Genomic DNA, 26,069 nt, shown 5'->3' with positions numbered 1-26,069 from the left:
AGATGTGTGAGTGAGCATTCTGAATTTGTATCTTTTTAGATATTTGTTCAGAACCCTCAAATCAAGTATTGACCGAATTCCGTTCCCTCCTCGAGGAAATACTTAAAAGCCACTCTGACTCTGCTCGGCAGGTACAATAGATATAGCCCTCTTTTCTAGAAGTGAGAGGATCTCTCTTTCTAGAATATGGGCTGACTCTCCCCGGGCTTGTGAATACAAAATGCCCGAGAAACGAGGGGGGGTGACAGCGAATTGGAGTCTGTAACCCCGTGTTACTGTCTTGAAAACCCAAGCAGATGTTGTGAGCATCTTCCACTGTATGCTCCTTAGAGCCAGCGGAGATGTCACATCTCTTACCCTCTGAGTCTCTATTTGTTGTGTTATGGGGCCCTCTAGTTTTTCTTTTCATTTTTTTGAGCTGCGCCCTTGGCCGAAGCCTGGATGCGTCAGCGTAAAATGGTTTATTGAAAAAACAACAAAGGTGTGACATGTGTTTTATGCAGACTTGAGGATGACGTTGAGGCATCTCTCGAGGCAGCGGGAACACGTTTAGAGCTGGGGAAAGAACTTCCAGCTCTGTCACAGAGGGGAGAAGGAGGGGCTGTCAGGCCGCTCGCTTCTTCTTCCTCGACTGCTGGCCGAAATTCTGGGTTGGCTGCGCCTGGGCTGCAGCCGGAACCGGAGACTTTCTAGGCCAACTCGCCCTCGTCTCCTGCCTGGGCTGGGGACTCGGGGTGGGCTGCGACCTCTGCTGTCTTAGTACTTTAAACCTAGCAGGGTTCGGGGCAGCTTGGGCGAAGGACCGCTGTTGCGAAGGACCGCTGTTGCGAAGGCAGCGGCTGGACCCTTCGAGGGAGACAGAGGTGGAGGGCCTCGTCTTCCTTCTTTTTCGACTCGCACTTCCTCTGCATGGAAGCGAGAGCGGAGCCGAAAATCCCCTCGGGAACGATGGGCATGTCAAGCACATCTTCTTTTTCCCGGTCTGGGAGGTTGGTGAGGTTCATTTCATTTCATTTCAAACCTTTATTTAACCAGATTGGTCCCATTGAGATCATAGATCTCTTTTTCAAGGGAGACCTGCAAGGTTGAGCCATCTAGCTCTTTCCTGCACCACCATGATCCCCCATTGCCTTGCCTGGACGGCGCAGCGTTGGACACGGAGACAAATGTCCGTGACCGCGGCCATCTCGTCCAGAGTGGCCGGTCCAGGATTGCTCGACAGATCCTCACAGAGCTCCGCTTGGTATGCGGTTAGCAGCGAGGAAACGTTCAGAGCCCTGGCGGACAATGCTGCGGCTCTGTAGGACCGTTCAGTCACGGTTGACTGGAATCGGTCCGTTTTTGCTGGCAGCGTGGGGTTCCTGCTTGGTGACGGGCCCATCCTCGGTAGGAGGTGGGCTGCCACCAGCGGTTCCATGGGCGGTATGCGGAGCAGGCCGAGCCTCTCCATGCCGTCACAGTCTAGGGAGGAGGCACCCTGGATTGGGGCCTTGTTGCTAAAGGGCCGGTCTCTCCACGAGACCGACACCTCATCCAACATCTCCGGGAAGACCGGAAGGAGTTGCCTCTTCGTCCTCGTTGTTTGGGGAAAACGTTTCCCCTCGTAACGGGACCTGGAGGTCTCCTTGGCCATTTCGGGCCACGGGATGTCTAGCTTGGACGCGGCGCGCTGAGACACGGCCTGCAGGTCCATGCCCAGACAGGGCGAAGCTGGTATGCTATCGCCCGGGAGAGCAGCCATCGCTCCCGGCTTTGCAGCCTGAGCCGATGACATTAAGATGTCGTCTTCCTGCTCATCCGAGTCAGACAGGAGGAACTCAGAGGTATCCTCTTTGTCCTCTATGTAATTTAACTCTAGGACATCTTCCGCGGGTGAAACCATGGTGAGGTCCAGCCGGGAGCCCCAGCTTGGTAAAGCGTGGGGCCCCGTTCCCGCGTCTCTTTCCGCCACCGGGTCTCGGCCTGATATGGCGCGGGATTCCGGTTCTGCGGCCGCCGCTGCCGATGAGCCCCAGACCGACATAGTGAGGGGCTCCATCTCTGCGGTGGACGCCCCTGTGTCTTGATTGCCAGCCGGCAAACCAATGGACATGAGGGGGTCCTGTCCCGACAGGCTAGCTTGTCGTGCTAACCTTCGGCGGAGGCTCTTCATAGTGAAGCGGGCATGAGCCGGGGTTGTCAATGGCCTCCTGGGCGTGTTCCAGCCCGAGGCAGGACGAGCAGATCTGGTGTGAGTCTGTGCCTGACACTTTCAACCCGCAGCCGCAGAGCCGAGCCTCCGAGTCCCTGACTCCTCTGGTGTGAGGGAGAGAGGCGTCCATCTTGTTCACCGCGTGGCGTGAAGAGGACCCGCTCGTAACAGGTACGCCGAGAGAAAAAATGTTCCCAACCTGTCTTTAATCCGTAGAAAAAAAGGACGGTGTGGGTCTTTTTTCTCAAAGAATATTACCTGGTGTGGTAATATCCTTTTAATCCCTTTTCTCCTTCGTGGAAGAGAAAAAAAAACAAAAAAAAACGTCCTCGCTACCGTGGTGTCGGCAGTGAGGGAAAAACAAGCTAGCAACAGGTGTGTTGCTCTTGAACAATCAAAACCTTACCTTAATTCCTGAGGAAGAATGGCGAGGTTGATTATAATACTAACTGGTGTGTTAGTACTATACTCTTCTGCGAGGCAGAGTAAGGTAGCCGGCTAATGCCCGTCGACCGAAATTAGCTTTTGGTTCAGTCTGTGGACTGTTAAGCTAGCCCGGCTACCATTAAAGATCTGCTCTGAAGCGAGAAGAGGTGTTTGAATGACGCATGCGACGTAGCGCAAGCTACTTATAGGGGGTGGATTCCCTGACGCTGACGTCAAGATCACCAGCCAATCAGGATTGGCGTAATGAGATTGATGCTTCCGTTTGCTCCGCGATGAGGCGCATCCCATAGTGAGACATCGAACGGAGTGTTATGAATGAGAACTGCCATAATTCCCAAACCCTACATTCCTGGGACAGAATTGTTCATGTCAAATGTAGGAAAACATCTCGTAGCTTGAAAAATGACAAATAATTAGGCAAAAATAATTAAACAAATGCCTCTTGAGGGCATGAAGTGACAAAAACATTCAACATTGCTCCATTAAAACCCATTGTAATTTCAGGCAGATATTTCCTCACGGTAGCAGCCGCACACCTTTTTAGTTAAACTGCCAAAAAGGCCACATTATTAACCCGAAACTACACAAAAATTACACTTCAGATACTCAACTTCCTTGACATGCTTCACGTTTTGAAATTTCCCAGATATCTGTTACGGTTCTTCCACAAAACGTTCACATGTAAGAGGTTTATCTCTCATTCAGAACAATGGAAACCTGTGATCTCTGCACACCTCGTTAGTTCAAGTATAAACACCTGTGTCATGGAACACGATGATGTCATCACTCCAACTGACATGCTCAGAGCAGCAGACTTCAGATAAAGGTTAACGGCCCGTCCACACAGCAGCGTGCGTTGAAGCTTACAACGCTTCTGCCCATTCACTTTGAATGGGGTGACGTCACTTTTAGCCGAACTGCATTTTGGGAAGCGACGTGGAGCGTTGCTGGCGTTGCTCGCTTCAAAAGTTGAGCAATGTTCAACTTTTGGCGCCTCGGCAGAAGCGTCAGCCAATGAAATCCCGTTTATGCAAATCTGCCAGTACAAGCGCTATAGCCAATCAAACCGCGTTTATGCTGGGAGAGACTACGCAGGTAATTTCCTCATATTCCAAAAAATGGAGGGAAAATTCATTATAGCGGTAGTGAATCACCCGGTGCTGTATGATCAGTCTCTGTTCATCTACCGGGATACAAACCGGAGGAGCGAGGCATGGAGGCAGGTGGCAGAGACAGTGGGTGAAACTGGTAGGTTTTCGCCTGTTTGGGGATTTTATATCCAGTTTACTTCGTTTTAACATTGCTATTTCTTTGTATGTCGGGGGCGGGAGATCCATGTGATTGGTTGTTGGTCGCGTTGCTCGCAAAAAAACCCCAAGCTTCAGACACGCCCACCGCCAAGCGTCAACGCACGCTGCTGTGTGGACGCTCCGTAATGGTCCTGCCCTCAACAGCTCTACGTCAATGATGGGGTGTCATCATCATATGACGAAGAGAGAGAGAAGAGAGGGAGGGTGATCAAGAGAAAAGAGAGAGTAATGTAACCTCTTAATGTATTGTATAACTCCTATGAAAATGTTCAAAAAGTGCTCAAACTTCACATGTGTCAGTCCAGCCGTGAAGACATCTACGGCACCATTTTGAGATTTCTTCAAATGTTCCCCTTGAAACACGGTTTTCTCATAACTTCAGTGAAAATAGGTTTGGTAACGATGCAGCCATCAACGCACCTAAGCGTATTATGTGATGTCACCAAATGCCGTTGCCATGGCGACAGACCACTCCCCATGAAACACGATGTGGCTGTAAGTCCAATCGACACGGTCCAATCGTCCCCCAATCTTCATTTGTATATCACCGGTCCATGCCTCAACAGCTCTACGCCAAATCTGAGATCTCACCATATGCCGTTTCCATGGAAACGCATCCCTCGCCATAAAACATGATGTCGCTATAACTCCTATGAAAATGTTCAAAAACTGCTCAAACTTCACATGTGTGCTAACAATCCAGCCGTGAAGACATCTACGGGACAGTTTTGAGATTTCTTCAAATGCCGTTGCCATGGCAACACAATGCTCGCCATAACAAACACGGCTTTCTCATAACTTCAGTGAAACTGCTCCAAACGCCCCAAAACTTCACCGGTTTGGTAACGATGCAGCCATCAACGCATCTAAGTGTATTATGGGGTGTCATAAAATGCTGTTGCCATGGCGACAGATCATTCGCCATCAAGTTAGTTCAGAAATTTGCAGTTCGAATATTCTGCTTCTTTTCCAAGCCTTTTTACTTTCTTTTCTTATCACACATTCAAGCCCCCAGTGTTCATGTATCATCTAAATTCTTCACTTTCTTCTTACACATTACATTTCAGCATAGCAGTTTCGCGTCAGCTTTTCAGCATAAAGCATTCCCACTAGCAATTTCTTCAGGAATTGCATTCTCTAGTGCATCCTGGCTTTTTTCAGAAACAAGTCCTGTTTCTCATTTGAAGCCAGGAAAAGGCTAGTCACTGTGACCTTTTTACCTGTGCTGGACTATGGTGACTTGATCTATATGAATGCACCTGCCAATCAGTGGCGGCGCCAGAGATTTTCTCTAGGGGGTGCTGTGGGGTAGCTTGACGTTTCATAGAGGGTGCTCAAACATTAAGGGTTTCCCATTAATGCACCAGCGCTACAGTTGAATTTTCTACTGAAACACTCCCCACACACACACACAGTGCACCCGCGACTGTTACAATGAAGGCTCGATAATCAGCTCACGGCATATAGGTGTAAGCAGGGGTAAAGTGCTATTTTTACAAGTGGGGAGTGGACCTCACGTCCTCTAGTGGGGTCTGGGGACATGCTCCCCCGGGAAGATTTTTTTTAAATATTGAAGTTAAAAGCATCAATCTGGTGCACTTTGAGAGCAACATTAAGAGATCTATGGATACTCTCATCACCCATATGAAACAGAACTGTAAACAGATTTTCTATTTCTTCATAGACATTTTACAAATCACTCTCCTTTTAAAACAAACCGTTTGAGACCCACTGAGATAACTAGACTAAAGTTAACTATCTAAACACAGAGAGTCCTTTACTTCACCTGAGCTGAGGTTATCTGAGACTCTCAGTCTGACAGGAGAGAGTTCTCCCTCCACCTTGTTGTTGAAAAAGCTCCTTATACCCGTTAGCTTGGCTAGCTAGCACCAGATGCTAACCACAACGATCTCCGGTAGATACCCACCGGTGCGCGAGCTCTCTCACTCGCTCGCGCAGGCACACAAAATGGCTCATGCCACACACACAGAGCAGAGCTTGAATGAAACACAGAGACCCAGAAGTAAGCTACTTGTACTCACGAGGCCTATTATGTGCAGAATCCCTCTCGCTTTCAGGTGGTTTTGATTGAGTGTCCACACATGGACATCCTGGGGGGTGCTTCAGTACCCCTTAGCTCCCCCCTGGCACCGCTCCCCTGCTGCCCATTGCCTGGGAAAGTTAGATGGCACCTATCACAGTGCTCTGAGATGTGTTACTAACTGTAAAGCACTTACTCATCACTGTACCCTGTATGCCAAGGCAGGTCTGCCTTCACTAACTGTACGGAGGCTCAGTCATTGGTACATGTTCATTTATAAAGCCATGTTGGGTAAACTACCTTTTTATATCTCCTCTCTGATCTCTCGACGAATTGAAAGTACGTATTGCCTGAGATTTCATGATATTGTTTTATTAAATGTGCCAAGTGCTAGGACTGTCTTAGGGAAGAAAGCTTTTAGTTGTGCAGTTCCACTAAATTGGAACAGTCTGCAAACATGTTTAAAACTGAGCTCTTTGGTTCCCCTGCATCATTTTAAAACTTGGCTGGGTAACATGCTGTTTGATACTCATGGTACCTGTCACTGTAAATAGAGTTTGTAAACTGTACCCTGTACATTATGTTGTATGTCATCCTTATTGTTGTTCTGTTGTTTTTATGTTACATGTGTAACTAATGTCCTACACCCTTGAAAAAGAGATCTTTTGATCTCAAGGGGCTTTCACCTGGTTAAATAAAGGCTACAAACAAACAATCAATCAGGTTGTCTTTGCTAACGGCAAACCTAGTACATGTGCATTTGTAGATCAGGCATTAAGAACCTCCTGTAGTTTTTCCATCAATAATGAAGTGAGCGGCTATATGGAAATGTTGCCATTTATGACAAAATTAAACTTCGTACCCTTTACCTCAACATTGGATTAATATTCAATGGTTTTTCCTGCTTCAAAATATTTATATACATCTGATACTGTACGTCCAGATGCACAAACAAATGCATTTCATCACGTCTGCTTGTGTCAGTCAGCTCCCTCAGTACATATTGCGACAGGGCTTTAAATAGCCGCAGCCTCATTGTTGTGTATTCTGCTCAGTGTCATCAACGCCCAGAGGAGGTTAACCTTTTAAATGTCTGTAAAAGCTAGTTGGATGTGAGCAGTCGTGACACCAATGGCAATTGGTGGGGGCAGGAGGCCAGGATGAGAGCAAAGGAGGGATCGTGTCACAGCCAGGCCAGTGAGTCATCCTCCCACAGCAGTCACTTAGACAAAAGATGGAGTACGATGCCGGCGTGTCCTGAGATTCGTTACATGTCTCCATAGGAGGAATACAAATGCCAAGGCAGTGGGCTGGGAACACAAAGATGCAGTGTTTATGATTATAGGCTTAGCATGCTGGGATATTGTTTGGAAATATCCGAAGGGTTTTATGACGTTGCCTATTTGCGTATGTGGTCGTCACTTCAAAGTCCTCAGCTAAGTTGTTTCTTTACTTAGTTGGCAGATTAGCGCAACTATGAGGTTGACATTTTGATTTCTTTCCAGAAATATTTCAACAGCTATTGCCACATCATTTAGCACACCCATTTCAGCCCCTTCAGGATAAATCGGTATAAAATGACACATGTACATGCTAAGGTGGTGTCACTGTGAGCAAGTTATCACGCTGTCTTTTTTTATTTGATATATTTATGATCAGAATGATGTTGCTTGCAAAGGTTTTTTGTCACAGAGAGCCGACTGTGATTGAGTTGGGTATTGGATGTAATTCAATCTATAAGCATAAACAACTGCACTGAATTTGGAGTCCTCTTTTTATTGTTTAACAAATGTTTTGTTATGTTTGAATTATGTCTTTCTGTGCATTTTCTATGTTAAGATAGGTACAATGGTACTGTATAAGACATTGGAGATTTACTGGATTCAATGTTATGAGTTACAGCTAATAAACATCAAGTTATAATGTGCTTGTTTTAATTTCTGTAGCATTCCCTCTTGCCAGGAGATACATTTTAGGATCCCAACAGACCTTCAATTATTTACCTAACATTGTAAATCAACAGCCTATAAAAGTGAATATTGGTTTTGGTGCCATTAAGAGAAGCTTATTAGTTAGTAAATTCATTTACTGTGAGGTTTTTAAGAGCAGTCTGCAGTGAGATTTGAAGATGTAGTGCTCTCCATAAAACTGCCATCCTCTGACTGGCTCATCTTTTGCATTTTCTTGCAGTAATGAACACAACAAATTAAACTTCACTAAATGCTCGTAGGACTGAACTTCATGTTGCTAATTTCAGCAGTCAATATTAGGCTCCCATTACTTTTCTTGCTTTTGCTTTTTATTTTGCTCCTGCAGTTTCTAAACATAGTTTTTGTGCAAACTGGTGGATAACCTGTTGATGCATTATTTTACAAGGCACTCATGTTAGTCCTCATTGCACCAGTTTGCTTTTGAACAGGGCCCTCCATGCCCAATCTGCTCCCATGCTGCCAGTTCCTCTGAATTGCTATCCACCCCCTCCATCTCCTGCTCATTTGTCATTTTTGTCCACCTTTACTCTCCGTGTTCTATCTGTCCTCTTCTTTATCTGTCTTTTGTAATTGAAGTGATTTCTCTTCGCTAGCTCTCCTTCATATTGTCCTCCATCTCACTGTAATTTAAATTTGGATTGATTAGCCTACTTTAACTGTCTTTTCAGAGTTTGTTGGAGAGGTACTGGTTTGTAACTGGCAAGGCAAGTTTATTTATATAGCACCTTTCAACACAAGGCAATTCAAAGTGCTTTACAAAAAACGAAAGACATTAAGAAAATGGCATTTAAAATCAGTCATTAAAAAGAAAAGATAATAAAAGAAACATTAAAAGAAAAAATACATGGATAAAAGTTACAGTGCAGTTTAAGATGTGAATAGTTCAATTAAAAGCAGCGGCAAAAAGAAAAGTCTTTAGTCTGGATTTAAAAGTAGTCAGAGTTGCAGCGGACCTGCAGGTTTCTGGGAGTTTGTTCCAGATATTTGAAGCATAATAACTGAATGCTGGTTTACCATGTTTAGTTCTGACTCTGGGGACAGAAAGCTGACCAGTCCCTGAAGACCTGAGAGATCTGGATGGTTCATAAATTAGCAGCAGGTCTGAAATGTATTTTGGGCCTAAACCATTCAAAGCTTTATAAACCAGCAGCAGTATTTTGAAATCTATTCTTTGACACACAGGAAGCCAGTGTAAAGACTTCAGAACAGGAGTGATGTGATCCACTTTCTTAGTGTTAGTGAGGACTCGAGCAGCAGCATTCTGAATTAGCTGCAGCTTTCTAATAGATTTTTTAGTGTTTTTCCAAATCCTGCTGTGACATTAGTCTTTTAATCCTAGATATATTCTTTAGTAGGCTGATGTAGTAACTGTTTTAATGTGACTGTTGAAACTTAGGTCAGAGTCCATGACTACACCTACAGTAGATTTCTGGCTTTATCTGTTGTTTTGAACATTGCAGACTGAAGCTCAGCGCTAACTTTTATACGTTCTGCCTCGGCTCCAAAAACCATTACCTCAGTTTTATCTTTGTTTAATTGGAGAAAGTTATAACATATCCAGTCATTGATTTGTTCAATGCACTTACTCAATGTTTGAATTGGAGCATAGTCTCCTGGTGAAATTGTTACGTACATTTGTGTGTCCGCATAGCTATGATAACTTATTTTGTTGTTTTTCATTATCTGAGCCAGTGGTAGCATGTAGATGTTAAAGAGAAGAGGCCCCAAGATGGAGCCTTGAGGTACCCCACATGTCATATTTGTCAACTCAGATTTGTATTTAGTTACCTATAGAAACAAAGTTGTTTCTGTCCTTTAAGTAGGATTCAAACCAATTTAGAACTGTTTTCGAAAGTCCCACCCAGTTTTCTAGTCGGTCGAGTAATATGTTGTGGTCAACAGTGTCAAACGCAGCACTGAGATCTAATAATACTAACACTGAAGTTTTGCCACTGTCTGTGTTTAAGTGGATGTCATTGAAGACCTTTACAAGAGCAGTCTCAGTGCTGTGGTTTGGACGAAAGCCTGACTGGAACACATCGAAACAACTATTTAAATGCAAGAAATTACTCAACTGTTGAAAAACAACTTTTTCAATGATTTTACCTAGAAATGGCAGGTTTGATATGGGCCTGTAATTGTTCATTACTGAAGCATCTAGATTATTCTTTTTTAAGAGCGGTTTAATGACTGCAGTTTTCAGGGCCTGTGGAAAAATACCTGAGTGAAAAGATTTGTCTACTATATGAAGTAGATCTGAGGCCATGCAACGGCTATCCACTCGGTTTATCCACAGCTTAGCTGGTTATTGTGTTACTGTGTCATATTTTTAAAAGGGAGTCTGTACCCTCTGAGCTACACCACAGCAGTTTTTACCTCCCCTCTTTATGTACACAGCTATTACGCTATGTCCGCAGTTTATAAGGTGACTTATCTTGGCCTTAAGCTCATAATTGAAGCATATAGACCAAGAACAGTTTGGTTAGTGATTGTTTTACATTTTTGTTTTTTTCCAACTCCCCTCCCACTGCAGCCCTTGCCGCTATTAACTTGCTGCTTATTTAAGGACGAGAAAACCATTTATCTCGTTTGAAAGATATCGGGTCAGACTGCCACAATTCTTTTACCCAGAAGACAAGTATAGTCCAACTAGAAGAGAGTAACACACATGGAGTTTCAAGCTATCTATCTCTCACAGAGAGCAACACTCCTTCTTCTCCGAACAGTATCTTGAAGACACGATCGCTCAATGGCTTCCCACTCACACACACTGCCAATTTTAACAAGAAGTTTCCAAAAAACGTAGGTTTTGTCTTCAGAGAAACAAAACCTGCCATTGGAGAAACAGAAAAAGCAAATGACAATGTCATCTTTGGCTGACGAATAAATAATTTAAATGTAAAATTCTCTGTCAATTTAGTCGCCAATTAATAAACTAATTGTTTCAGCACCGTTTACATAGATACGGTTTGGGTTGTATCTGTATCTGGATGTTTGTTGTATTTATTTAGACGGGGATATATCATCAGTCCATCAATGGAGGCTTTGTGTCATCTGCAGTGGGTAACTGTGACTGTGGCCAAGTCATTGGTGTAAGTGGGTCTGTGAGAGTATTGGACGTGATGGTTCCGTTTTCTGTAGCTGGGGCTCCTGTGATCCTCATGCTATAAATCATGTTATTATCAATGCTGTGTTTTATGACACAAGAAGTATGAATAGTTGGGGTTGAAGAAGCAGAAAGAGGCACCGGCTTCTCATTGCCAGAAAGTGATTCTGGATCTGCTACATCAACACTAAAAAGAAAGAGCCTGTCCCCTCTGCCATCACAGCACACAGAGGGATCTTTGTAATACTAATCAGTTTGTCATGTACATTGCATTACATTGCATTTAGCTGACACTTTTATCCAAAGCGACTTACAATAAGTGCGTTCGAACAACAAAATACAAACTTGAAGAAAACGGAATCATATAAGTACATCAGGTTTCATAGAGCCAAAACATTGCAAGTGCTACTCAACTGGCTTTAGATAAGCCAGTCCTTTTATTAGTATATAAGTGCTTTGTTAGTAATTCTATCGCTCGAAGTGGAGTCGAAAGAGATGAGTTTTGAGTCTGCGCCGGAAAGTGTGTAAGCTTTCTGCTGTCTTGATTTCAATGAGGAGCTCATTCCACCATTTTGGAGCCAGGATAGCAAACCCACGTGTTTTTGCTGATGGGAACTTGGGTCCCCCTCGCAGTGAGGGTGCAGCGAGCTGTTTGGCTGATGCAGAGTGGAGTGCACATGCTGGGGTGTACGGTTTAACCATGTCCTGGCTGTAGGAAGGGCCAGATCCATTCGCAGCATGGTACGCAAGTACCATTGTCTTGAAGTGGATTCTAGCAGTTACCGGAAGCCAGTGAAGGGACCGGAGGAGCGGCGTGGTGTGGGAGAATTTAGGAAGGTTGAAGACCAGACGAGCAGCTGCATTCTGGATGAGCTGCTGAGGTCGGATGGCACCAGTGGTTGCGTTAGACTTTTTCGTTGTCCGTAATTTTGACGGACAGGATCGTAACATTTCCGTCATAATCCATTATTACCCGTCATTTTATTTTTCATGTTTTAATAATGAGATGAGACATATTTCATATTTATGTTTGGGTACTGAGCAGCAAATGCTCATTCATTCTTTTTTTTAATGATTCATACAGAACTTTTAAGGGCATGGAGAAAAAAAAGATGAACAGAGACACCGACCGTGTGGTCACTCTTCATGTCAACACGAACATGAATGATTTATTCTTTCCTGCACTGACAGACAGCACAGCAGAGGGGGGCTGAGGCCGCTAAAAACACTGCGACCATTGTGCCTAAACAGGCAAATATGAACAATGCCATAGTTTTAAATGAGACAATTACAATCAAAATATGAACAAAACATTTAAAAGAACAACTCAATTGATCTGCTGTAGCCTAGCCTGAACGCTGATTTCTGCATCGTCGTGCACCCTCGGACAAATCCGTTACTCATCTTAGCTTTTATACAGGTGTCGCAGAAAATTTTTGCCACTTCCCTCTTGCTCCCACTGAACCCGGTACTGCCGCTTGATCTCCTTGCCACTTGCTTGCCCCTCTGCCGCTGGCTGAACGTTGTCAGTTTTAGTCTTACTGGCTTGTACTTCATCCTCCACCGCATCAATCCCTCTTTTTTCACCTCATTTATCCACACCATCACAATTACTGGGCTTATTAAAAAAGCTTCGGACGATCAGCTGCCGTGACATTTTGCGATTGCTAAAGCCGGTTAAACAACGAAGTAGTCAACGAGGTCAAAAACAAGACTAGACAATAGCTACTTAATATGCACACACTCACCACCAACTGGACAGGTGTGTGAATGACTAAATAATAGTTACAGACTACAGTAGAGTACAGTAGATCGCCATCAGTCTACCTGGACACTGGATGTAATATAATGTGGGCCGCTGGTGGACATTTTGGCGCTGTTCCGAGTTGTGTTCTAATCTGTCAAAATGACGGACTGCTTTCAGATGTGTCTATCATTGTTAGAAAAAATCCGTCATTGACGGAAAATATTCGGTTAACGCGACCTCTGGATGGCACATGCAGGTAGACCAGCAAGGAGGGAGTTGCAGTAGTCTAGGCGTGAGATGACGAGAGTCCGGACCAGAACCTGCGTCGCTTTCTGGGTCAGCTGGGGACGTATCCTCCGGATGTTGTAAAGCGTGTATCTGCAGCAGCGGGTTGTAGCAGCGATGTTTGCAGTGAAGGAGAGGTTGTTATCTAGGATCAGACCCAGATTCCTTGCAGTCTGAGTCGGAGAAACAACAGAGGTGCCGATGTTGATTGTCAGGTCAAGAGTGGGACAATCTTTTCCCGGAAGGAAAAGCAGTTCCGTCTTGTCAAGGTTGAGCTTGAGGTGGTGAGCAGACATCCACTGAGAGATGTCAGCTAGACAAGCAGAGATGTGTGCGACGACCTGGGTCTCTGAGCGGGGAAAGGACAGAATTAATTGGGTGTCGTCAGCGTAGCAGTGGTATGAAAAACCATGCGGGCTAATGACTGATGCGGATCCAGAAGGTTGTTCTGATGGAGATAACAGGAGAGTTGTTTAAATACAGCGCGTTCAAGTGTTTTAGACAGGAACGGGAGGAGAGAGACAGGCCTGTAGTTTATAACATCAGACGGGTTGAGAGTGGGTTTCTTTAGGAGAGGGTTTACTCTCGCCTCCTTGAGACTGTTTGGAAAGTGACCAGAAGTTAGAGAAGTGTTGATGAAATGGATGAGAAATGGTAGAATATCAGGAGCGATAGTCTGAAGGAGGTTTGAAGGGATAGGGTCCAGAGGACAGGTGGTAGGGCGGGCAGAGGTAATGAGGGTAAGAACCTCACTTGGCGAGAGAGGGGAAAAGGAGGTTAGTGTGTGGGTGAAAGGGTCTACATCTGTTAGCTTTGAATACGCTGCTGTTTTTAGCAATATTGTTTAATTTCCTATGCTGGTTAGATGTTCACTGACATACTCTTGTTAATATTTTGGCTCCATGTGAGACAGAGCAATTATGCATAATACAATTATATAAATAATCCGAACAGTGGGAGTCGATTAATCATGAGCAGCGACTCTTTGTTCCCTGCTAAATAAATGTTGTTTTGACTGTCAAACATGTCAGTACCTGAATTAACAATGAGGTAGTTCAGTGGTGTGCCATCTGGATACATTAACACCCTGCCTGTTTGTTATCTTGAATAATGTAATGAGTAACACTGTTTACTCGGTTGAAGACTATTGCACTCTCAGAGCAATATGAAACGCATTTTCCCAATGTATTAAAAAGACTACAAATAGGTGCATCATTTTCTCATCATCACTCAGGTAGTTATTTACAGTATCCTATCAATGACTATTTTTATACAAATTCTCAAATGTGCTTCAAAATACTTTTCTTTTCCTCTACTATATATATTTGTTCAGTATAGATAGATGTATACTCTATTGATCCCAAGTTGGGAAGAAAAGAAGATCATTAATAATTTGTATTTTAATCATGATTATAATCAATGCCCCTATATCACTACTAATGAGGCTCCTGCTACAGCATGACTTGATCATGATAAATCAAAATTCAACTCAAAGTTTTGTTCCCAGAAGCAGCATAACACCACTGCCCATTTCTCCTAAAACACCTTGAGCATGGAGAATGAGGGTCCACTGGTATCTTTCTTTACTGCTGCTCACTATTTTCACTTGAAATATTAATGGATGAGGAGTTTTATTTTTGCAGTAAGGAAGGTGACCACCATGGTATTTTTATTTCCTCAAAGAGACTGATATTCCACTTTCCATCAACCACACAAAAACAAACATCTTAAAATCTGATGCTGTTTTTATATTTTGTATGTTGTCATTCAGGAAACATTATTTTCAAAATAGAATTATAAAACGGACAAGTCAAATCAAGCAATCTGATTAGTTCTTAGCCGTGATATACTGAGCGTATACCACAGGTAGAATTGTAAGTTACTTTTCACAACAAGTCAGTATCCCTCCGCGTCTGAGAAAAACAGTATACAGTTGGGCTGAAAAGCAAACTGCCTTTGCGTCGGGCCGAACCACGCCCCTTAGCTGTGATATAATGAGCATATACCACGGCCTGTCGTGAGCTATTGCTTAAGTATATGACAGTCTGAGAGAAGAGACTCCTAAAGCCCTGTGATAAGACATTTTGTTCCAAGAGAAAGGTTAGCAAACTAATAGAAGCAGCAGCATAGTTACATAACTTAATCTCGGTTAGCTTTAGGTTAGATTAAAAGGATCCTACTTCAGGATTCACACCAGACATTGCTTTTACACCCGCCCCGTTCCCCTGTGTTGTTTCTTTACTCTCTGAAAAGTGCTGGATGTGTGTGGCTGTGATGAGTGTTGACAGCTGCTGGTCCCTTGCTCCGTCAGCTGTGGGCTCGGCTAATGTTTGTTGGCAGGGTTGTGTCAGGTGGAGTGAAGGTTCAGCGCATGGTGGCAAGGTCCCAACAGCTAAAAGGGCAGTGCCAAAGACTTGGTCGCAGCTCTAATGCTCTTAATTTCTTATTTTCTATTGTATCTTTAATCCAAAGATCTATATTTTACTGTGAGATTTTTAAGAGCAGTAGATTCTGAACTGACTATTCAAATTTGCCCTGTGGAGTTTTTTTATTTGCATTAAACAACAAAGCTTTGTTTCTAGTTAGTGTAACCTACCCAAAACACATTGTGTATCCTTGAGGTCAACATCTTGAATATACATATTGTATTGTGTACATATAGTATGTCTGCTAGTTTGCCGTTTTGTTCTACCTCGCCCCTTTAGGCATATTTCTAAATTAGTTAATCAGGAGAATGGTGTCAAAACACAAATAACTGGAACATTCATAACATTTCTTCAAAGTGGTCAGAAACTGGACAAAGTAACTTGAAATTGCAGTATTGGAAAGTAGAGATAACTTTGAAATATATATATAGTTCGCCAATAGTTCACAGTGATGATGAAAGTGTTGATTTTCTGAGCTTATTGGAGTGAATAGAAACCAATATCTGCCCGACAGGAAACATTTATCGCATTCTTTGGAAACATTGTTCCAATCATAAAGTATTACATATTTAAAAGCCGTTGAACCATCTTTCTTCCACGCATCCTTTTCTATCTGAGTAAAAAAGCAACACAGAAAGTAATAGGGGAATTTTTCATGCATATCTGTACATCATGTCCTCCAAATGGAAACATAAATAAACCATACCACCCAGAGGACAACATGTGAAGTCGGAGGCTGCTGGTCATCTCTGGGTCACTCATGTTTTTCCAATGCAGAATCAACTGTACTCAAAGTTCAACTGTGTTCCAGTCACAAAGATAAAAGCAATAAGCTCCTTTTGAACTCTTATGTTCTTTTAACAGGTGCTGGGGAATCTGGGAAGAGCACCATTGTAAAGCAGATGAAGTAAGTTATAAAATAAATCTTTATCTTGCTATGTTTTTAATAATTGGCCTTTTAGTCTTAACCCAAAAATGTATTTTGGATGTTGTTGTTGTTATTTCCTTGTCAGATGTAAGGAAACGTTAATGATAATTCCAGATTTGTGTTTGGCTAACCGGCTCATCGAGTCTCTGCTCACAGTAAAAGTTGTTAAAGCTTACAGATCTTACCTTCTGCCTTTGGCTCAGGCACTGAGCATATTAAATGTAGAAGTTAAAGCGCAGAAGTGTATAATAAAATGAACGTTCTCCGAGATATAGACAACCTTCTGATTGGTATTTTACTTCTCAAAGCGCAATTGAAAGTGTGTAGAACCAATCTGAACACACACAAATATGCATCCACGGGAACCTCAATTGCTTAATTATTAACATTTCTCTGGGCTAGCCAGGCATTGAATCCATCTTTTATGAGCTTGGAGCAGTTATTGTGTCGCTTTGAAGCCTGGTTATTAACACGTTCAGATAGATCAACCCGCATGACAGAAACACTTGCACATTATGGAACATTATACATTGATCAGCTTGCATATACTTGACATTACAGGAGAGAACGTTAGGTACACAACCTTTTCATAAAACACATACAAAATGTGGTGACTGTTCAATAAATTACTATTGTTAATTATCAGTTGCATCAACACACCTAAAGTCAATATGCACTTTTACTTTATAATAATGTGGGCTGGTCTCAGTGAGCTCTCTCTGCTCTCTCTGCTGCAGTCTGGATGATTGCATCTTATAGGTTGCACAGACCTTTTGTTCCCTCACATTCTGAGTAATACTATTGCAAGAGGTTAAATTCGGATACTGCATCAGCCCAATGCTGCAGAGCTGAGGCAGTTCCACTGTGTTAACCGCACTGCTGCACATCATCCTAAACACCAACATGGTAACTGTGAGACGTACAGTTTATGTATCTTGTTAAATGAGGTAGCGGTTGAAGGGATACAAATAAAACAGCTTGCAGGTGCCTTTTGACAGCCAAATGTTCTGTTTAACGAACTGATTTATATATTATGAAATGTTACTGGAATATAGATCATTATGTATTATGACTGTACTGATGAATGAATTCAAATGGAGAAACAATGGCTACCCACCAGTCATCATAATCATTTTCGTTCTAGAGAGATCAAATGCCTACATGATTTTGAATAGTGCCGCCCATACTGATGAACCCACAGGGAACCATAACCCAACACTGCATTATCCCTAGCTTTGCTGCACATTTCCGTACGATTTATTTAACAGGGACAGTGCACATTAATCAACATGTCTGTAAAAGTGCCAGAGTTAGCTATCTTTCATCTGTAGTCCCTGGACATATTTTGTAAGTCAAGTTAAGACATCTGAATCACACATGACTGTTAAAAAAAAAAAAAGAAGCTGCATATTTAACTTTTAAATGTACGTTTTTATTTTGTGTTTTTGACAGGATCATCCATGAAGATGGGTACTCAGAAGATGAGTGCAAGCAGTACCGAGCAGTGGTTTACAGTAATACCATCCAGTCTATTATGGCCATTGTTAAAGCCATGGCTTGTCTCAAGATTGACTACAGCAGTAATGGCAGAGTGGTAAGACACACAAGCACATAAACATTGAAAACACTATGCATTTATGTAGCACATTTATCAAACTGATAGAGAAACACAAGGAATCAGAAACACAGACACAACCTGCACACATGGACACATGAAGACACACTATTGGCATCAACTTGAGGCAGAGATGCAGTCCGCTGCACCCTCTGAACACCAATCAGCCTGTGATCAAGCTGTCAGTGAGGTAACAGTGGCCAAACTCATTCCTGTGCAGACTCCCACACATGGCAATTAGTGTGCTAGCCTGCCCGTACTTGCACACTGCAGCACTATAGAAGTACACATGCAAAGATTGTGTATACATTTACACATGCATACATGCACACATTATTCCCACTGTTTGCTGTTTAATTTGGTTGGTGGAGGAGAAAGAGTTTCAACACATTGGATTCCCAGAAATACATAATTTTTAATCCACAAGCTACATTTATACAGCTGCTCTTTCATTCAGCAGCGGTAATCACTGCAACAGAAAACCTCTTCAAATAAACCAATTTAAAACAACAATAAAACGTTGCTCATTTCAAACCTTGGAATACAGACACAAAACTTGATAACCCAAATTGTTTTATCTTCCTCAGAATAAAGAATAGTAAGTGGTGTGATTGATGTTCACCAAGAAAATGTAAATAAACATTATTCAACTGAAGAAAATACATTACAAATATATAAAACATGACATGAAAGGAGCAGAGATGTATTGGCTGCCTGGAAAGGACGCTGGAAAAAAATAAAGAATTCATCTCTCTCCCAACAATGTGACAAATACCCCCAAAGGGTGAATGTGTTCTTCAGTTTGAATCATTCATTTATATTTTGATTCTACATACATATTTAGAATCCTGAAGCCAGATAATGAACAGTTGCTCATTGTTAATAAAGCTTGGAGAAGATATTTTATTTCATGCCAACATGATGAGGGAGAATTGAGAGCAGCAAGCATGATGACAAACATAAAATCAAACCACCATCTGCTAAAGCAGTCCTGCATGCTGTTACTTTGAGTCACCAACATATCTTACATGTGCTCAGCCCATACTGGCTGGCACCGGCTTATCATAGGTTTGAATTTCACCATCACATTATATTGCTACTATCATATCCTTTGCTTCCTTGGCCCTAGTTCAGAGACCTGGCCCTCCATGACTACACACGATTTATTTGGCATTATGTGTCCAAAGATGAGAGGCTGTGGATCATTCTTGAGAGGCTGTATTTGCTTTGTCATATTTTACTTAGTCTTAGAGTTTCTTCTAATAAGAAAACAAAATCTATAAAAATGATTTACTTCATCATCATTATGTTTTTTTTTCCATATTTTCACAAACTTACATTTTTTTTATAAGGTCAAGAATCACAATAACTTATAATTGCTGTTGACTCACTGAAAGTATTTTCAAGAATCAGTGTCAAAACCATTATAATCTTTTGCAATGCAATGTTATCATTGTTATAATTCATTAACATGATCAGCAGTTACTTGTCACTGCAAACATTTATTTAAAGTGGATATCTTTCAAACATTTAAAACCCTCTCAATAGGCATGTGAGTGTTGCATTGAGATTGACTTATCAACAGAGATGGGGTCGTTACTAAAAAAAAGTAATATATTACATATTACTTTTTTAAAAAGTAATATATTACACTACTTCGTTACTCTCTACATAACAACTCGTTACTTTACTCGTTACTTTACTCGCAGGGCCGGCCCGCCCCTCCCTGCAGGCAGATCACGCAGACTGCTAAAGTTTCAAAATGTTCTCTTTAGTTCAGTTTCCAGTTTCCATAAGACTGATCCAGATCCTGAATGTTTTCCTATCTGACCATGGCTGTCCTCTGTCTCCTGTTATCTGTATATTTTGCGCAGTCTATCTCTGCTCACGCTGTTGCGTCGGCGTGTTCTCCTGCGTGTTGGTCATGTGTTGCACTGGAACCAGACACCGCAAAGACTTCAGCCGAGCACGTACGAACTGCGCATGCGTGAGTGGCAATAACTGATTTTAGTAAGTAACAAAGTAATGCGTGTCGGGGCAATGTTAGTAACTGTAGTGTGATTACTGAATTATAAAAGTAGCGCGTTACATTACTCCGTTACCGACAAAAGTAATATTATTACACCCAACTCTGTTCGTTACTTACTAAAATCAGTCATAATCAAACCTCAACAAACACCTGCAAAGAACACATGCTAAGGTGAAGCTAACGTACAGCTATTTGTTGTTTGTTTATATCACGTAGTCTGTTCTTCTTCTCTGTTTTCCGGTTGTTGCCTGTTTTGAATGATGAATACACACTACCGCCGCCTGCTGGTAAGGAGAGTTATTGCCACTCACGCATGCGCAGTTCATATTTGCGGTGTCTGGTTCCAGACATGCAACACATGGCCAACACGCAGGAGAACACGACGACGAAACAGCGTGAGCAGAGATAGACTGTGCAAAATATACAGGAGACAGAGGACAGCCATGGTCAGATAGGAAAACATTCAGGATCTGGATCAGAACTAAAGAGAACATTTTGAAACTTTAGCAGTCTGCGTGATCTGCCTGCAGGGAGGGGCGGGCCGGCCCTGCGAGTAAAGTAACAAGTTACTTTATGTAGAGAGTAACGAAGTAGTATAATATATTACTTTTTTTTAAAGTAATATGTAATATATTACTTTTTTTTAGTAACGAAAAAAAACATTGGGGCAATGTTAGTAACTGTAGTGTGATTACTGAATTGTAAAAGTAGCGCGTTACACTACTCCGTTTCTGACTAAAGTAATATTATTACACCCAACTCTGCTTATCAACATATTCTTCCATGAATGATTATTATTGTTTCAATAAAAAGACATATCCGAACAGCGGATAAAGCTGATGGAACAGACTCCATGTACGTTTGGCAGTGATGCTCTAAATGCTTCCTTATGTCCCGCTGCAGGACGATGCCCAGCAGCTGTACTCGCTGTCTGCCGCTGCTGAAGAACAGGGCATCTTCCCCGAGGATCTGTCCAACGTGATGCGCCGATTGTGGGGGGACAGCGGCATTCAGAGCTGCTTCAAGCGGTCGCGAGAGTACCAACTCAACGACTCTGCAGCATAGTGAGTCTGACTTTATGTGCATTTATGCTTTCATGGTGCCCCCAGGACACTTTTATACCATAATTTGTCAAATCCAGCTGACATTTTTAATGTTGCCCTACATGTCCTGTACTACTTGTGCATTAATCGTTACGCAAACATGCTCTTGCACACACCGCTATAAATGTAAATGTGGCCAAGAAACCTCACAGCGACCTGTCAAATGTGCTTTTCTCATCCTGCATACTTATTGACTTGTATTGTATATCTAAATAAACAAAGGTTTTGCGTCTGAAACACTATAGTTAATGTGATTTTAGCATAGTAAAAGACAGCTCAAGAAAGTATAACAAAGGTTTGTATTAGGTTCATGATGGAGCTAATTTAATTTGATGAAAACAAAAGGCTGTTTAATATTTCCGCTCTTAGAGATGTTGTCCTCCTGGTGTCCTTTCGTCCTCGCTCATAAGCAGTTCAAGTTTTTAACTTCTCTGGGGAGCAATAGAGAATGAAAACCAATAGCTTCCATTCAATGGTTATGTCTACCTCTCTGGGTTTTATTCTTTAATATTGTAACCTAATGAGCAGAGAACACAATTGACTTGAGGAATAAAACGATTTGATTGGCCTCAGAGTAAAGAATGACAACAATAATAATACCCTTCAGTGACTTGTGTCTTTTTGGAAGAAGCTGTTTTATGTTTTGGCAGTGCTATAAAAGTAAAATACTAAATGTATATGTTTAATAGATGTGATCATGACTCAGATTGTTTTTGGTTAATTATTTGTTATGTTTTTATTAATTTCAATAAGTCTGCCAGGTCGGCTCATTCATTATTTCCATACGGTTCCATGACATACAGACTCTTTGTGTCTGTGAGGAGTAAAGCCGCTGCTGAAGCTCCCAGCTGGCCTTATACAGTATGATGATGCAATGTTTGTAAGTGGATCGGGTTTTGACTAGCAAGAACCAAAACAGAGTAAAATTAAAAGAAATAAATCCAGTTAGATAGAAGATATGAAAAAACAAAGCAATTCTCTTTTTTGTCTTCCACTGTGTGAAATTAAACTGCCATCTTTGAGTTGCAAAGACCATGTGTCATTTTCTTTTCAACATTTGCATAATTTCTCCTGAGCACCCCAACTTAATCATCTTCAAAGATTGAAGCCAATTTTGTATTTAAACAAATCACAATAGGAACAAATAACAATAATTTTGTTCACTAATATTATACATCAAATTAACTTTATTGGAACAAATTAGTAGGAAAATGCATGTTGCCACTCGTCAGCTAAGAAATAACACTGGCCTCGCATTATTTATTATTAACTTCTGGTCAAACTGTGTTACAGGTTGTCCCTTTTTTAAGAGTGTATTTCTGTGGTAAGCCCCCGTCACTGCCACCAGGGTCTCCATCTGTGTAGAGTCCCAACACATAGCCATAGCCACTGTGCAATGAATGCTGCCCTTTACAAAGGGGTCCCCTAAGGACACTCAACTAAATCTGCAGCTCCATGGTTTTCAAGTTTGCCAAATTTACTAAAAGGGTAATTATTATTATTTATTTTACAACAGATAAAATAATAATTTGTTTTATTTATGTTAAAGCCTGTTTGGAGCTTCAGTTCTAGGAGTTCTAGGTCTCTAACCTCCATAATGAATTTGGCCATAATTACATTGTTACAAAACCTTTGAGATAACCTAATGATTAGACTGTTCATGTAAAGTTAAGTGGAATAGTAATACATCAGAACATGCCTCATATCTGCTAGAATCCAACTGTAGAAAATGTAGTGTGTGTGTGTGTGTGTGTGTGTGTGTGTGTGTGTGTGTGTGTGTGTGTGTGTGTGTGTGTGTGTGTGTGTGTGTGTGTGTGTGTGTGTGTGTGTGTGTGTGTGTGTGTGTGTGTGTGTGTGTGTGTGTGTGTGTGTGTGTGTGTGTGTGTGTGTGTGTGTGTGTGTGTGTGTGTGTGTGTGTGTGTGTGTGTGTGTGTGTGTGTGTGTGTGTGTGTGTGTGTGTGTGTGTGTGTGTGTGTGTGTGTGCGCAAATCCTGTTGATATATCTCTGCCTCTCTCTTAGTTACCTGAACGATCTGGAGAGGATAGCTAAAGCAGATTACATCCCCACCCAGCAGGATGTGCTGCGAACTCGCGTAAAGACAACAGGCATTGTGGAGACACACTTCACTTTCAAGGAGCTGCACTTCAAGTAAGGCCATAGAGCGCTGACTTTATATCAATGTTATATTACTTCACAGAAATGATACTGCAATCTCCACTCCAACCCTGTGTCCCTTTAATCGAAACAGGAGATTTAGCCATTTGCAGTGAGAGCCTAGGGAACTTAGAAGCTCAGCTTTATTTTACATTAAGGTGCCTCTGTGGTATTATAACCCTGTCAGTGTTCACTCATTCCCAATGCTTGCTTGCAACTTAATGTGGCTGTCAGTCTGTATTATCACCACACAAGAGCACATGAAACATGACCAACTGAATAAAATATAACTGTCCTTGGTGCTATTTTAGGAGAGCAGCTAGGCAAAACCCTAGCTAGGATATTAAAGTAAAGTATGTCATCATACTTTTTTATTTATTAAATGTGGTCCTTCCTCCTCAGTGTAAAAAGTGACATTACCATAGCAGCCTCCTCCACAGCTGCTCTAAACAAATTGCTCGACTTTAGACTGTTCTCAATATTAATAGCATTAAAGGGCAACTAACCCTCCTGGCATGAAATGTGCTACTCGGCTACTTAGAAGCCAAACTATACCAGCATCTGAAAGCTTAATTATCGTGATTGCACTGAAAGCTGCTTCCTACAGTGCTTTTACTCAATAAAACCTTTAGAGGGAAGTGCTAACATGTGAGTATGTAGAGTGCTGCAGGTCTTACATAAAATATGCTCTCTGGCCCAGCCTGAGCACTCGTGTGCATATTAGTAATGGATGTATAGATGTACATCCTAATAGTGGATGTGCCAGAGATACAGTCAGTGTTTTAACATTTTATAACAGGACCTCTCCCAAAGCACATACTTTCTAATATACTGTATAGGTGAAAGTACAAACTATTTCATATAAAGGGCACATATCTTAGTTGCTTTGTTTGGGGACTTGATCAGTATTAAATACCAAGACCTTGATAAGCAACTTAACAGATCTGGATGATACAAAAATAAAAAGAGCACATGGCTCTCCTGTGACCTGTTTCCAGATAAACTCTCTGATATTTGCCTTCTGTCACAGCCTGAATAATACATGGGGCAATCGATAAGAAGAAAGTCAAGTTTTTGTAATTATGTCCTGTTTGCCATAACAAGTACTAACAGACCATATTTACAGAGACTTATGCAGATATGTTTTTATATTGACTCAATTTAGACCTTAACACCACATATTTACCTCTATCATCTAACCGAATAAAGAGGCCTGTCTGCCTCTCGTAGCCTGTTGTCTGTTTTCAGATATTGGACCGTATTCTCTCTACCTCCTCCTGAGGCTTTTCTTCTCAAAATAGCCTCATGAAGACTTAATGTACATCCAGGGATCGAATGTCACTCTTTATTTTTCTTTTTCCTTTCTTGTTAGCCGTCATCCTTCCTAAAACTGTCTGCTTCAATACCTCGTTCTCTATCACTTTCACCATACTGTCTTTCAGTGTGACCTACTTCCTCCACACTCAATGCATCTCCTCTGCTTGATCCCCTTTGCAGAATGTTTGATGTGGGAGGACAACGCTCGGAGAGGAAGAAATGGATCCATTGTTTTGAAGGAGTCACAGCCATCATTTTTTGTGTTGCACTCAGTGCTTATGACCTGGTGCTGGCTGAAGATGAGGAGATGGTAAGGAAACATTATTCTCATCTGCTTTGTGATATGACTTCTATTCTATCTTTATATTGCAGTATCAGGTAGTTTATTTTCTAAGGCATTACAAGGCAAATAAAAGGATCCATCCATCCTCTATTGAAAGCTTAATAACAGTAATCTCCAGATGGTGAAATTATTATCCATTACAGTTGAACCAATGGAGTGTATTTATGTTAAAAAGCTAAGTGGCTTGAACCATTGACCCTAATTTCTTGAGCTGATTATGAATGAAAAGAAAGTGCTCCAGAGAGACTTGGCCTAAAGATGCTCTGAGGAACATCCTGTGCTCTGCTCATTTCTCACATTTAAATATCAAACTGCAGTGTCCCCTGGTGGCAGCTCTGATGTGTTGTTGTGCTTCAGTGGAGGCCGCAATCTTTGACTTCCGTTGCTTCTCTCTAGAACCGAATGCATGAGAGCATGAAGCTGTTTGACTCCATCTGCAACAACAAGTGGTTCACCGAGACCTCCATCATCCTCTTCCTCAACAAGAAGGATCTCTTTGAGGAAAAGATTCCTCGCAGCCCCCTAAACATCTGCTTCCCAGAATACACAGGTACAGAGTTGGATTCATAACAAATAAAATCACAAGAACATGTAAGCTTTCATGGTAATATCAAATCACCTCTTGTTTCCAAACTGTTGTTCCCCAGGAGCCAACAAGTTTGATGAAGCAGCCAGTTACATTCAGACCAAGTTTGAGGACCTGAACAAGAAAAGGGACACCAAGGAGATCTACACCCACTTCACCTGTGCCACCGACACCAAGAACGTGCAGTTTGTCTTTGACGCAGTCACTGACGTCATCATTAAGAACAACCTGAAAGACTGTGGTCTTTTCTAAAGGTAGGCTAGAGGGATGATGACATGTAAAATGTTTTCTAACACATTCATGTGGCCTTAAAGGTCCCATGACATGGCCATTTCTACTGATCATAATTCCATTGTTGAGGTCTACTAGAATAGATTTACATTGTTCAATGTTCCAAACTCACAATGGTTTCTTATACAGCATCTCTGTATAGCATGTGTATTCACTCT

At 41.9% G+C, this 26,069-nt stretch overlaps 1 protein-coding gene across 1 annotated transcript in view; it reads left to right on the top strand.

Annotated features, from left to right (window-relative positions):
* Positions 1 to 26,069, top strand: part of LOC117447171 (guanine nucleotide-binding protein G(i) subunit alpha-2-like) — a 44,209-nt gene that overhangs the window by 15,957 nt on the left and 2,183 nt on the right. The window contains exons 2-8 of the mRNA XM_034083830.2: positions 16,409 to 16,451; positions 17,925 to 18,066; positions 21,020 to 21,180; positions 23,240 to 23,368; positions 24,872 to 25,001; positions 25,431 to 25,584; positions 25,682 to 25,874. Coding sequence (XP_033939721.1) covers positions 16,409 to 16,451; positions 17,925 to 18,066; positions 21,020 to 21,180; positions 23,240 to 23,368; positions 24,872 to 25,001; positions 25,431 to 25,584; positions 25,682 to 25,872 — 950 coding nt within the window. The 3' untranslated portion in view covers positions 25,873 to 25,874. The remainder of the gene's footprint in view (positions 1 to 16,408; positions 16,452 to 17,924; positions 18,067 to 21,019; positions 21,181 to 23,239; positions 23,369 to 24,871; positions 25,002 to 25,430; positions 25,585 to 25,681; positions 25,875 to 26,069) is intronic.

The sequence above is a fragment of the Pseudochaenichthys georgianus genome, chromosome 5, assembly GCF_902827115.2.
Source record: "Pseudochaenichthys georgianus chromosome 5, fPseGeo1.2, whole genome shotgun sequence".
NCBI classification, from domain to species: Eukaryota; Metazoa; Chordata; class Actinopteri; order Perciformes; family Channichthyidae; genus Pseudochaenichthys; species Pseudochaenichthys georgianus.
Note: the sequence above shows the minus strand (reverse complement) of the source record. Positions and strands in the feature narration are given on the sequence as shown.